General features: G+C 47.2%; 1 protein-coding gene across 1 annotated transcript in view; it reads left to right on the top strand.

The window, feature by feature from the left end:
• The window catches only part of CDK13 (cyclin dependent kinase 13), a 105,410-nt gene that overhangs the window by 82,149 nt on the left and 8,870 nt on the right, over positions 1-14,391 (top strand). Inside the window, exons 9-13 of the mRNA XM_074199218.1 lie at positions 6,666-6,767; positions 6,860-6,937; positions 9,095-9,211; positions 9,725-9,856; positions 13,022-13,227. Coding sequence (XP_074055319.1) covers positions 6,666-6,767; positions 6,860-6,937; positions 9,095-9,211; positions 9,725-9,856; positions 13,022-13,227 — 635 coding nt within the window. The remainder of the gene's footprint in view (positions 1-6,665; positions 6,768-6,859; positions 6,938-9,094; positions 9,212-9,724; positions 9,857-13,021; positions 13,228-14,391) is intronic.

The raw sequence follows: 14,391 nt of genomic DNA on the forward strand, positions 1-14,391 counted from the left end.
GAAACTTTTCCACAATACATTGTCCAAGTAACTTAATGTAGCCCTAACTACCCGATTACCTTCTGGTCAGCAGAATTGCTTTAGGTATTAATAAGCAACATCTGACCTTAAGGAGTCATTAAATTTGGGAGATTGAGAGTTCAGTGCATAACAAATTGCCTTTTAGCAAAGAAAAAAATTTAAGGGAATTGGGGTAAGTGGCTTGCCCAAGGTCACATGACTAGGCAATTATTAAGTGTCTGAGTCTGAATTTGAACTCAGGGCCTCTTGACTCCAGGGCTGGTGCTCTATCCACTGTGCCACCTAGCCACCCCCTACAAACTGCCTTGACCCTAGGGATGAGGAATTTTAAGTGCTTATTGGTTTTTTACTGTTCTCATTACTAATCAATCAGAGGACAAATGACAGGAAGAACATGGAAGGAAATAATGCATTTGTGCTCTCACCTATTTCATGAGGCCTTTGCTTTTTCTCTTCAGAGTGACATTTCTCATTCCAGCTGCCGCCCAAGTATGAACCTATCGAAAAGCTCGTTTTAGTCTCAAAACTTTATCTTTCATAAATTCTGCTGATAGACAATTGTAAAGCATCCTGTGTTCAGAGCAGCATTATCATCAAGAAGGACTGAAATAGAGGTTTCCCCTTTTCTGTGTATAGGCCTTCGGCTGTATTTTGTAGGCCTTTTGGAAACACACACACACAGATAGACTCCTAGCACATCAGTCAAATAAATCTTTGTTGACTTGGGAACGCCTGACCTTGGTGTCCATGGTGGGTGGCATCCCGACCAGGCAGGCTCTGCTTTGCTTCCATATCAGAGACTCAGGAAGGTAGAATACAAGCTCCAGCTCTGCCTTGCTGCCATCAGACCATCTGAGGACTTTCTTTTCTTGGAATTCATCCAGGTGAGGAGTTGGGGCCCTTGCTACCTCCCACCTCAGGCATTCTTTCTTCCCTTCTTGAGTTCATACTCTGGGGTTCTGAGCAGCTCTCCCATGCGGCTGCAACCCAGCCTTCCTGATGGGGATGGGACGCTTCTCATTTCCACAGCTCCCTGGCTGCTTCCAGCCATTTTCCAGCGCTGTACCTGCCTAAATGGAATGTGTGTTCACCTTTGCCTCTTGAAGTCCCTGGCTTAGCTCCCTCATTGCCCCTTCAGGGCAAATGACATCTTCCCAAAGCCTTTCCTGGTCGTGACTCCCTGAAGCAGAGTGGTGAGTGGTTTGAGTTGTTTCTCTGGTCAGGAGGAACTGACCTCCGATTCTAAGTACCATTTTTTTCCAAGCCCCTGGGTACTGTGACAATACAGAGGGATGCAGCCCCCCATCCACTCTAAATGAAAGTGACCTGACTCAGTTTCCTCTGGGCCCTTCTTACTGCCAGGCCTCCCTCTGCTGCCTCCCTTAGTAGCACCATCTCTCTCTCCACAGTGGCTCATCCACACCTTCTCTTCCTTCCTTAGTTCTCCTGTGGCTCTCCTTTACCCACTTCCTTGGCCAAAATCCTTTTATTTTATAGAAAAAGAATCATAGAAACACTTTTTTAATAGAATTTTTTAGAAAAAAAATTTTAAATTTATTTTATAGCATTATTTTTCTTTAGAAATTTTGTTTTAATGGGAAAAATGAAGGCCATTCATGGTGAGCTCCATCTTTTCCCCATTGCCCATCATTCAGGTGCCTTCTGCCTCCTGCCTCCCTCTCTCTTTTCATGTGATGATGTGACTTTCCTTCTCTTATCTATCTGTTCAGTCAGTCCCATTCTTTATCTCCTCTTAGTCTCTTATCCCTCCCTTATTTCCAGTCTCTCTCTTCTGACTCAGTCTCTACTGCCCACACATGTGCCCATGCCTTCTTTGTCATCCCCAAACTCTCACTTGAGCCTTCCTTTTCTGTATCTCTTTTTCTATTTCTCTTGTACCCATCCAAGACTGGCTGGGCTCTCCTCTCACTCTCTTCTGAACCCTTCCAATCTGGTTCTCAGTATGATCGTTGCATGGGAACTATTTTCTTCCAAGTTGCCACAGCCAAAGTCCTTGCCTTAAGCTTCCTTCTCCTCAGCCTCTCTGCAGCCTGGAACAACAATAAAGAGGACAACATTGATACAGGACTTTCCAATGATTATCTTATTGGATTCTCGATAACTCTTGGAAGTCATGCTATTATCATCCGGATTTTAAGGTAGGGGGGGCATTGAGGGTTAAGTGACTTGTCCAGGCTCACCCATCTGGGAAGTGACTAGGACCATCTTTGAACTCGGGTCTCTGGCTGCCCTTGCTTTTGACATTCCCATCTCTGTGGCTGGATCTTCCTCTAGACTGTGCCCTTAGTCCCTGTGATTCTCCTCTTGATTACCCTGGGTGATCTTATTAGCTCCCCTGGATGTCAGACTGTCTTGGTCTAATGACTGGCTCTTCTCTTGCATCTCCACCTGCCTTTGAGCTAGCTCAGTCTGTATGCTCCCTAGTCACCTCTAAACTTGATGACTTCCTCTTTCCCTCTGAACCTCCCCCCACTTGGTGGAGAGAGCAGCATCTTCCTTCCAGGCCAGAAGCCATCCTCACCCGCTTCCTTTGTTCACCTCCCTCAAAACTGTCCCCTTACCTCCTCTGACCCCTCCCCCTCCCCAGGCTTGGACTGTGATGGTTGTTTTCCTCATTTTCAACCTTGTCTCCTCCTGGCTGCCTGAAAGTCTCCCCTCAAACCCCAGCTACCATGGGAGCCTTTCCCCACCCCTCTGAAAGCCAGTGCACTCCTGCTGCCTTCTCTCTCTCTCTCTCTCTCGTATATTGATGACTTAATGTATGTTTGGATGCGGCTTTCCCCTTTAGATGGTGAGCTCCTTGAGAGTAGGGAGCTTGACTTGGGGGCCACTGAGTCAATATTGATCCATTGATTTCAGGTAGCACTGTGGACAGAGCACTAGAGCTGGAGTCAGGAAGGCGTTTGTTCCAATCGAGATGCTGGTTCTTAGTTTCCATAACTGTAAAATGGGGGATCTGATAGCCCCTCTCTGCCAGGGTTACTATTGTATTAATTAAATGACATAGACTTGTAAAGCTCTCCTTAGATTGCTGGGCACCCAGTAGGTGTCTTCCCCTTGCTTTCCCCCTTCCATTATCATATGTGCATTTGCACATCTGTACCTGGACACATGTATGTGTAATTTGCTTTCCCCCAGTAGAATGGGAGCTCGTTGAGGGCAAAGATGGTTCTGTTTGATCTGGGTGTATTTACAAGTAGCTCCAGAAGAAATGGGTGATGGGGCATCCTTGGGCAGGTTGGAAAGGATAGCCATTCTCAGGTAGTGATTACTCTCCATGGCAGTCTTGTCTTCCATTTAGATATCTCCAAGTTCAGTACACGTGTAGTTTCTATGGTCTCTTCTTTGACAAGCAAAGAACACCTGTTTTGATGATTACTCTAGACTTTCTCAAAACGGAATTTTCTGTGTTAAATATGGAGTTCACTTTTTGACTTTTTCCTTAATTATTGTTTATGTATTATTACTTATATCCAACTATTTTCCTTTCACATTGTCGCTTGGTATTTGGGAAGCTTCTGTTCCTAGAGTACAAGTTCCCTAATTTTGACAGCCAACACTGATGTGGCCTTCAAGTATTCTTTCATTTCAAAACAAGATTTATTAAAGACTTCTCATTTTACAAGCAGTTAAGCACAATTCTTTCCTCATTTAGTTTTTTTTAAGGTTTTTTGCAAGGCAAATGGGGTTAAGTGGCTTGCCCAAGGCCACGCAGCTAGGTAATTATTTGTCTGAGACTGGATTTGAAGCCAGGTACTCCTGACTCCAGGACTGGTGCTTTATCCACTTTTCCACCTAGCTGCCCCCCTCATTTAGTTTTAACACTAAAATTGGATGTGTTTATTCTTTAATGCATGAATTTGTAGAATCTGTTTTCTCTTTCTTTTAATTCAACCATATGCTTTCCATTCTAGAAAAACTGAATGGCATGAATTCTCTAGTCATTATTTCATCTTAGACTGTTACAAGAGCAATGATAGCAGATCTATGCCATTGCGCATGGATTTATTTTATGTTAAAGATAATTTACCCCGAAGTCTTGAGTTTTACCTTTGTGCTTGGTACCAGAGAAATTTAGTAGCATTGTACTGAGGACCCTCAAAGGTTTGGCATGGTTATGGTACATCTTGGAAATAGTTTCAGGAAACTTATTTACTTTCTAGAAATTTTATCAGTCCTAATACCTTTAGCTATGCCTATGGTCACCCCAGACATGTACGTTAAGTATCTTCTTGACACCCAGCCCACGGTTATTGTTTCCTTATTCCTCACATCTTCATTGCCCTGAATAATTCTTTCTCTACTTCCATGTATTATATGAAATAAGACATCTGCCCAGGAAGGAACTGGACTCCTCATGTTCAGCTCTGGGACAGTCCTCGAAGAAGATGAGCAGGTCTAACTGAACAAAGCCCCATGTCCAGGAGAAAGTCAGAGACAGATTTAGTCAGCATTATCTCTACAAAGTGTACATACAGCTTAACTCTTTTCTTGGGCTGGTCCAGTTAGGGGGTGCCTCAACTCATGGCCTCAGCAAGGTGGCGGAGGGTCAGTCATTGACCTGCATTGCAGTTGGCTCTCTTTCAGTGACCAGTGGTATCCTCATAGCTGCTGCCTCACAGGGGGGTTGGGAGAAAATTGTTTTGTAACTTGTAAAGATTTGGGGGGAGTTGCCATCTTTTCTTCCAACATTTCTGCCTGGTGTCTTTTTTCTGGGCTTTAGAATACTGTTCCTGGGTCATACCTGAGTGGTTCTGAATGATGAATCTGTCCACTGACGAGGACCGTGATCTGGAACAACCAGTTCGCTTCAGTTTGTTTTCTTATCTGTGAAGTGGGCATCACTGGCAAGGCAGACCCCATGGAGAGGGCTGAAGTTTAGACCTGGGCTTTCATCAGTTCAGGAGTTCCCGCCTAAGAGAACTTCTTCTGCCACTTATCTTCTTAGAGTTGCCATTGAAAGTTGGGGTGATTTCACACAGCCTGTGTGTCTGAGGCAAGACTGAAACCTGGGTCTTAAACAAACCACAAAGTAGTTTCAAATAGGTTAACCTGGATGGGTTGTGGGTGGTGGGTGGCGCTCAAGGAATTTTTCCTTGATTTCTCCTTTTGTATGATAAAATTGAGTTTCAGATATCAGGTGTATTTAGGGGTTCAGATTAACATGAGAACCACTTTGGTCCTCCCAGTGTACTAGGCTACATCCAAAGCTGGCTGGGTCGAGAAACGTCCACTCTTCCCAGGATCTGGCTCCCTGTGTAACCCAACCAGGCAGGCAGCAGTGACTGGGATGGATACAGCCCTTTGGAAGTGCTTGGGAAACGTCTCTTTTTTTTTTTGGTTGTCACCTGGTGTGAAGGCAGTCAAGACACCACACAAGTGCCACATGAATCCCACATGAATCCTCTGTGGTCCTCTTGTCATAGAAACCCTGAGATGTGGGTGTGGGCTTGCCAGGCTGGCCCACCCTTCTAGGAGGTCACCCTGTGGCCTCCAGCACCTCCCTCTGATCCCATGCGCCCTCTTTGCCAAACTGTTCATTCAGGCCAGGTTTGAGGCTTCCCTTCTGGTTGTCTTACTCTGGGGCATCTCTCCCTCATCAGCAATACCCCAGGACAGACTAGCCCAGGAATAGTTCTGGGAATCACTGGACCTTCTTGACCCTGAGATTCCTGCACTTTGATCCCTGCTCTCACCCTGGCTGGTGAGGAAGGAAAAACTAAAGATCCTGTACTGGCCACAGTCTGTGGACCTCCCTCAAACTCAGTTTCTTTATCTGCCAAGTGGGTTGACCTTATAATTACTGCTTCTTGGGGTTGTGGTGGGGGTCAAAAGAGATGATGCTTACAGGAAATCTCCAAATGTCTACTCGCTCAGAAGAGGGTTTGGAGAATCCCGACATCTTTCCTGATGTGAGGGGTGGCCTGCTAGCTTGTAGTCCAGATGGGATCCCCTGGCTGGAGAAGCAGAAGCTGTTGCCTTGCTCCAGACCCTTCCAATGAGCTGCTGCCTTTCTGCCTTCAGATCCATCTTCACTTAGGCCTCTGTAAAGGGCAGTTTCCAGGACTTCGTTGGCATGGGGTATGAGGAAGGAGGAACAAATTTCTTCTGTATTTCCAGAAAAAAAAAACTGGTTTTTTTCCCCCTCTCTACATTGTGATATTTTGTTCAGTTTTTGACTCTGGCCCTGTTTAGGATTTTCTTGGCAGAGATCCTGGAGTGATTTGCCATTTCCTTCTCCAGCTCATTTGACAGATAGGGAAACTGAGGCAAACAGGGTTAAGTGATTGGCTGAAGGTCCCCCAGCTAGGAAGTGTCTAAAGCCAGATTTGAACTCTGTCTTCTGGCCTGCAGATCTGGTGTTAAGTCACTGCTGGCTCAAGTTCACCAGGGGACCCTGGCCAGCTCTGCTAGCCGTAATTGGGTTTCCTGGGGAGCTGGGTGTGACTGGCCTCATGTTTGGAAGCCCCATTGACACCTACATCTCCAGGCTCAGAGGTCTTGGCCACAGCACTGGGGGGGGGGTGCACTAGGAGGGTCAGAGGGTGTTTTGGATGAGCTAGAAAGGAGATGGCTCCTGCCTCATGAGAGATCCTCTTGAAAAGCTCTCTTCTGTGTTTCAGCCGGCCCTATACCAACAAAGTGATCACGCTGTGGTACCGGCCTCCGGAGCTTCTGCTGGGAGAGGAGCGCTACACCCCGGCCATTGATGTCTGGAGCTGTGGGTAAGAGAGCCAGCGTTGCCCCTGGACTTGGCTTGGGCTGTGATTGTGATGCTGGAGAAGCTTTTGGTTGACGAGGGCTCTTTGTTTTCCAGATGCATCCTTGGGGAACTCTTTACGAAAAAACCAATATTCCAAGCAAACCAGGAACTGGCCCAGTTAGAACTGATAAGGTAACATTCCTGGGGGTTCTCTGAGGTGAGAGTTCAGCTGTCCATAGCCTTGACCATAGGGCTGGTGTGGAAGTGAACTTAGTTTGGCTGAAGCCCTGCCCACTCAGAGCATCGGTGTTGTTGGAGGGGATATGAAGCCCAAACCCACATATTTTGGAATTTGGAGGGGAATGAGCTGGAGTTCTTGGGCATCTGTCCAAGGGATTTGAGAATCAGGAGAATCTAAGTTAGCATCAGAAGGAGAGGTGAGGGAAAATTATCTTGGTATGGATTGGTAGAGGGATGAAATGGGAGAGTGAAAGAAGGAGTACTTGTGGGGAAGGGAGGTCTATCTACAAATGGAGAAGGGAAGGTCATCTGCAGGAGGGTCCAGGAGCTGTAGGGTCCTGGGCCACAGAGCTTTCACTCAAATTCAGAGGTCTTTTTTCTCTAAGAAATAATTCTCACTTATGCGACTATAAGTTGCCAGTTTTAAGATTTTCAAAAGTTCATAGTGTTAATTCTTTTATCATAATTAACAGAATATCATTCATTAGAATGTGAGTTTACATATTTTGACTCCAAACACTAGGTGGCAATATAGCTTTGACCAGATTTTTCTTGATTTTTCCTCAAATTTAACTAATGGAAACTTGAATGTTTATTAGAGACTTGTTTTCATATAAAATATCTTAGTAAATTAGTTATTATTAAGGCCTTTAATGTCTTAGCATAGATTATCATTCTTTACCAGAATCATTTCCTTATTTTATTATAAATCACCATTTTTTTGTGAAGTAGAGGGTAAAATTCAGCTTTTTAATTTGGCTTGGCCTGTGAGGCAGACCTGGCTCTCATTTCCACTTCTACACCAATTGTAGATTTTTCAGTTAATTTTGAAATTTATTGAAAATGATCAATGGATTTTTAAGCTTGACAATTGCAAAAACATTCTCAGTAGTGATCATCATTGTCACTGAAGCAAGTTTTTAAGCTTGGAGAGCTCATTTGCTTTCCCTTGACCCCAATCATGTGAGGAACTGTGCCAATGTGTGCCTGGGCACATGGGCCATCTTTGCCATTATCATACAGATCGACACGCTTGTCATTTGCTGCTTCTTTGATTTTACTTTAGGGTGATTTAGGGCAAATGAGGGCTGTTTAGACAGATTTTCTTGTGTCATGGGATTCTGGGTTTACTGCAGCCATGCTGCTTTCATTCCTCTTCATTCAAACGTTGAACTGGGAGCTTCCCAGGCAGAGTGGCTCCTGCCTCTCAGAGTCTGAGGAGACCCTCCAGTCTGGGGCTGTGTGCTGAGCCCCTCGAGGCAGCAAGTCATGAGGCTGCTGGACCAGAGGGCCCTTGGCCTTGGCTGCTCCCTGACAAAGCCCCTTTTATTCTTTTAAAAGGTAGTATACCGGGGGCGGCTAGGTGGTGCAGTGGATAGAGCACTGGCCTTGGAGTCAGGAATACTGGAGTTCAGATCCGGCCTCAGACACTTAATTACCTAGCTATGTGGCCTTGGGCAAGCCACTTAACCCCATTGCCTTGCAAAAACTAAAAAACAAACAATAAAAGATAGTATACCTTTTGGAGCAAGGTTTTCACATTAGACTGGCCTCCTCATGCTCCCCTCCAGCTTATCACTGTCACCACCCCCAACCAGGTTCCTCCAATGAACTCAGTCACCCTCCCATGGCAATGCTCTAACTGCTGTGTGTGTGTGTGGGGGGGGGTCCTAGTGTCTGTCTCTCCTCTCTCTGGTCCACCTGCCACTCAGCCATCCAGGCCCAACCCTGGGACTGCCCCATTACTCAGTCATCTCTGGGGCCTTTGGCCTTCCTCACTTTCTAGTCTCCTTCCCTGACCCTTGCACTCTTCAGTCATTCTGGTCTCTCTCTCCTGGTCGGGTCCCTTTCTCTGTACCTGAAGCCTGGACCCCTCCTCTCTTCCTGGCTTCCTTGATTCTTGATCTCCTTCCCCCTGGGGTCCCCTCCCACTGACCTTGGACACATTTTGTTTGCTTGTTGTTTCTTCCATTAGGGCTTTGTGGGGTCAAGCTGTTACCTGCTCCTGAAGAGGATCCTTCATGCCTGGGCCCGTGGGGGTTGGGGTGTGAAGGGAAGACCGGGATGGCCTCAGGAGTAATCCCCCCTCTTTGTACTTGTGTCCTTCAGTCGAGTGTGTGGGAGCCCTTGTCCTGCAGTGTGGCCAGACGTCATCAAGCTTCCCTACTTCAACACCATGAAGCCCAAAAAGCAGTACCGCCGGAAACTTCGGGAGGAGTTTGTCTTGTAAGATTAGAGGAAACTGGTGGGGGGTTGGGGGAGGTGAGCATGTGTGAATGCATGTGTGTGCACAGGTGTGGTGATTTTGTGGTATTCTGGGGCTGCTCCCCTCCATCTCAGCTCGTTGTGCTCTCGGTTGTGTTGAGTCCTGTGTCAGTGTCTCCACCAATTCTGAAGGGATGCGCTCAGTGATGGTGAAGAGGAGCCTCCATGTGCAGCTGAGTTAGAAATGTCCAATGTCCCTCCCCCTCTGCTTAGCTTCCTTTTGTTTCATTTTAAGAGCGTGGCCTCTGGCTCTTCTGACTCTAAGCTCTAGATTTTCTGTGGGATTGTGGAAAAGTGCATTTCAGAGTGATACAGAAAACAAACTCTCCCTAATGTGCTCAGTGGACGCCACGTCCATGCTGTGAGCCAGGCCTGAGACACTGCCACAGGGAGCAACAGTCCCCCCATGCCCCTGGGGCCTCCTAGGCAGAACAGAAATGATGTCTCTCTCCTTCATCTCTCTCTCTGTGGCAGCATCCCCACCGCGGCCCTAGATTTATTTGATTACATGCTGGCTTTGGATCCTGGGAAGCGCTGCACAGCGGAGCAGGCCCTTCAGTGTGAGTTTCTACGTGATGTGGAACCCTCCAAGATGCCACCCCCAGAGTAAGTGTCCCCAACCCGCTCCCATGGTGGCTGGGCTGCGCCACAAGGCCGAGGGAGGAACCCCCATCTTGTGGTCCTCTGTGCTTCCTGTCTGGGGGGATTTCAATTGGTCCTTGGCTTCCTTATCTGAAAATGAGGCTGTTGGAGCTGCGCCATGGAGGATGCAAGCTGGCCAGCGAGGAGAGGGTCGCTAGGGGGACACAGCCTTCAAAGTTGAGGGTTTAGGGGACTGGGGAAATGGGGAGGTTGGAGAAGGACTTTGCTGGGCCTCAGAAAACAACAGAGCTCACAGTGAGCAGCCTCCTGAAAGGGAGGGGTGAGGTAGAAGTTGGGGGATCTGGAAGACCCAGTGGGGGCAGTGTAACCTCAGTTTGCCCTGGGCCCTGTCAGAAGAGCAATGGTACTTGGTCTACCCTCATCACCTATCATAGCTGATGAGGAGTGAGGAGAACTTCAAGCCCGAGGCCTGGCAGGTCACAGTTGGGTTGAGCATTGACCAAGGAGTCAGGTGGGCAGAAGAGGAGAGAGTGACTCATACAGGGGAGATGACCTAGGAGAGAACTGAGGGGTCACAGTGACCGTGAAGAATAGGGATACCACCCCAGTGGAAAGCCAGTAGACTGATGATGGTTGGCTAAGGGGCTTCAGGTTCTATTTGTGGGGATGGCAAGATCATGGGTGTGACCATTGTGTGTGTCAGAGCTGCGGTCATGGTGAGGGTGTGGGAGGGAGGACTTGGGGAGGAGACCACCAAGCCTAGTATCACATCAACCAAGTCCAGAAGGGGAGCCACCTAGAAGTCTGTAGAGAACAGCTGCCAAGACTTTTATTAAGTAGGAGATGTGGATGTATGGACCAAAAGGGTCATGGAAGTGAAGGTACGGCCAGGCCTAGAGAGGTGGCCAGGGAGGTTATTTTGTCATCGGAGAACTCAGGTCTCAGCCATTGCTCAAAAGGAAGGAGTGGGAGAGAGAACTCTTCAAGATGAAGGGGGGGGGGGGAAGTTTTTGGTCTGAGGGCCAGGCATTCCAGAGAGTGGTGGTGATAGGGGCAGAAGGGAGAGGGGATGAGAAGAATGAATTGGATGGTGGGGGGGAAGGGGAGGTATTTGAGCAGGTGCAGTGGGGTTAACTCATTTTCCCCTCTTGGTCATCTCAGATCACCTGGATGCTTCCTGCCCCCTCTCCCTTTCTTTACCCATCTCACAAGGGCAGAACCCATCTGTCCAGTTGGGCTCATTCCATCTTGTCTGAATTTCAGCCTCTCTTGGCTCCTTCCTAACTGCCTTTACAAACATGCCCATGTCCCCCCCATCCTGAAAACAAACCCTTACTTGATCCTTCATCCTCATTCATTATCATCCTCTATCTCTTCTGCCCAAAAGGCATCTCCTCTTCCCCCTGCTCTCTCTTGTTGCCCTTCCACCCTCATCACCCTACTCTAAATACTCTCTCCAGTCACCCCAACGGCCTTTTCGGTCATCCCCCTCCTCCTGATCACTCTCTTCTTGGTTTTCTGGACACCCACTCCTCTTCCCTCTGACAATTCCTTTGGCTTCTTTTCCCACTCAGTCGTCTGACTGCAGATGTCCTTCAGGAGTCTCCTGGACCTGCTTCTCTTCTCCCTCTCCCACTTTATTATTTGAGCTGTTTCTTGAATCAATCTCTCAGTCTCTGTGCTCCTCCTCCCTTCCTTGCCACTGTAAAAGGGGCTTACAGTCTTGATGATGCTCCTCATTCTCCCCCCCCTCCACCTCCAAGTTGTTACCAAGGACAGCTCTTGAACCAGTCCCCTGCCCTCCCCCCATCTGCTCCAATGCTGCTCTGACTGGTCTAGGCCCTCCTGGTCTGGAATACTGCACCAGCTGCTGGAGGGGCTACCTATGGCCAGTCTTTATTCAGCTACTAGAATGAGGTAGAGACCCATTGACTTGTAGCCAGAAGACCCAAGTTCCAGTCCTGCCTCAGACACCAGCAGGGCATTGCTTTGAGGAACTATGAACTCTGTCGGCTTTCTTCCTCATCTCTCCAAGGGGATATCCCAGCCCTCAAAGTGTCGTAGTGATGATCAGATGAGACAGTCCATAAAATGTCCATAGACTAGTGGAAATAAAGTACATGACTATGGGCTGAATTGAATCCATGCAATTCACATACTGTGTCTGGAAGCTTTTTAAAGTTGCCTTCAGTTAAACATTAACCTGGGACAGGTGTTGCCTGTAAATAAAATTAGATTGAAATGATTTTCTTTAAGTATATACAAAAACAATTGGCTTCAGATTTTTCAGATCTGACTTAACTGTTCTGCAGTAGTGACTTTTGGTCCTATGGTTTCTTGGCCTCCCCATCTCATGCCTCAAGTCAGAACATTTGTCAGCAAAAGGAAAAGCAAGTGATGTTGAGCCCAGTGGCTCCTTGAGTCCCTTGAGCATTGGCCAAAGAGGGAAGAGGGAACTTCAATTTAGACTTAAGATTTCACTGGGTACAGAAACTCCTTTTCCCGATGCAGATTGACAAGGTTGCTTCTGGTCCAGGCTCAGAGTTCTCTTGGGCCTTGGTTGTTCAAGGGTTTGCTCAGGGTAATGTAACCATGTGCCAAGCCCTCACTTTGCTTTTGCCTATCCAAATGGTGCAAAGTATCCATAATTGACTTTGTCGATATATAGATTTTAAATGTCCATTATCTTGTTCTGTAACTTGATGTGATGTGTCAGCATCATTTTTAGTTGAACCATGGATTTGGTAAATCACTGTGTACCCATTTAATATTCAGAGATTGTTTAGTCACTTTTATTTGTGTCCAATGCTTGGGAATCCCCCTTGGGATTTTTCTTGGCAAAGATGCTAGGAGGGTGGGCCATTTCCTTCTCTAGCTCATTTTACATAGGAGGAAACCCAGGCCATTGGGGTTCAGTGACTTGCTCAGGGTCACACAGCTAATACAATGCCAGACTGGATTTGAATAAGCACTAGGCCTAGAGATTCTCCTCACCCCCCAATTCAGGGGTGCTCCTTGTGAGGCAGAAGCTCCAGTAAGGAAGTCTCAGTGCCGCTGGGTGAGATCAAGGATCTTTGTCTGGCTTTGGAAAGGGGCCTGGGGTTTTGCCCTGACCATTTCAGAGTGTTTCTTAGGATCCAACTGAATCTCTCCATTTTTCTCTCTCAGCCTTCCTTTGTGGCAAGATTGTCATGAACTGTGGAGCAAGAAGCGCAGAAGACAGAAGCAGATGGGCATGAGCGAGGACACGTCCTCCACGAAGATCCCCCGAAAAGATCTGTCCCTGGGCCTGGATGACAGCAGGACCAGCACCCCCCAGGGCCTGCAGGCCAACTCCCAACTCAAATCTCAGGGCAACGCCACTGGGGCACTTGGTCAGTACCATTTCACCTTTTCTTTATCTTTCCTCTTTCATTGAATGTGGTTTGTGACTTGGCTGAGTTCTGAATAGCTGCTCTTTTACCTCACCGAGTCCTGCATTGTGTCCTCTCCAGGGGAGCAGCCCCGGGGGGAGACTGAGGGGAGGTGACATGGTAGCCACCTTACTTAGAGCTGACTTCTTTCAGACTCTGATTTCCAAAGCCTCACCAGCCACATCTTTCACATAACAGCTTTTTTATTTCCTGAGAAGAATCAATGTCCTAGGCCTGTTGTCTGACCATGACAAAATTAAGCCAGGAGATTTGAATTTCAAAAATTTGGTCTTTCAAAGTAAGTAACAGAGATTTGGCATTTTCCTTGCAAAATGAGCTTCTTCAAACACTTAGTCTCCATAATGTTGGGCAGTTATTAAGATGTTTTTTAGACTGTTTGCCTCATCCTACACAATGGATTAATGCACTTTGACCTGTAGCCTTACATGAAGGCCAAGGGCTGGTGTTCTCGATTTGTTGCTGGTTGACTGGAAAAAGGCCTTGTATCCTTGACTGAGGATGAGGCAGAAATGTAGGAATGTTCATCTGTTAGTGGTCCCAGCATTATAAGGAAATATCAGAACAGGAATGAATGAGAGGCGCTTATTTCCAGGACTAGGGAACTTCTGCCCCACTCACTCCCATATCTGTCTGAAATATCATACTTGGTGTCTGCTTTAATAACATGGATGGGGTTGAGACAATGGTACTTTAGATGAAGATGTGCCCCTTCCTCAGTGATGCTGAAGAGCAAGGAACAGAGGTGGAAAGGGGGATTTTCCTCTTTCACTATTACAACTCTTGATCTCTCCTAATTGGCACCATTAATTTCCTAATGCAGAAGCAGACTTGATGATGTGCTGTGCCATGCCATCCTACAGACTTGGCCAACCAATGCCTTTGACCACGCGTGTGCATTGGAAGAACCTTAGGGTTTGTCTAAACCAAACCTCTTTTACCAACTTCTCTAGAGTCACAGAGGTTTTAAGTAAGAGGGGCCGAAGTCCTTGTACTCCCTTGGCCTTGCTCTTTTCACCTCTGACCCCTGCCTCTCAATGAAAGCACCTCCATTTCTTTTTCTGCACTGTGATCTCCAACATTTGGGTCATTTTGCTCATCTGTAGG

Source organism: Macrotis lagotis, chromosome 8 (genome assembly GCF_037893015.1).
Source record: "Macrotis lagotis isolate mMagLag1 chromosome 8, bilby.v1.9.chrom.fasta, whole genome shotgun sequence".
In the NCBI taxonomy this organism is placed as follows: Eukaryota; Metazoa; Chordata; class Mammalia; order Peramelemorphia; family Peramelidae; genus Macrotis; species Macrotis lagotis.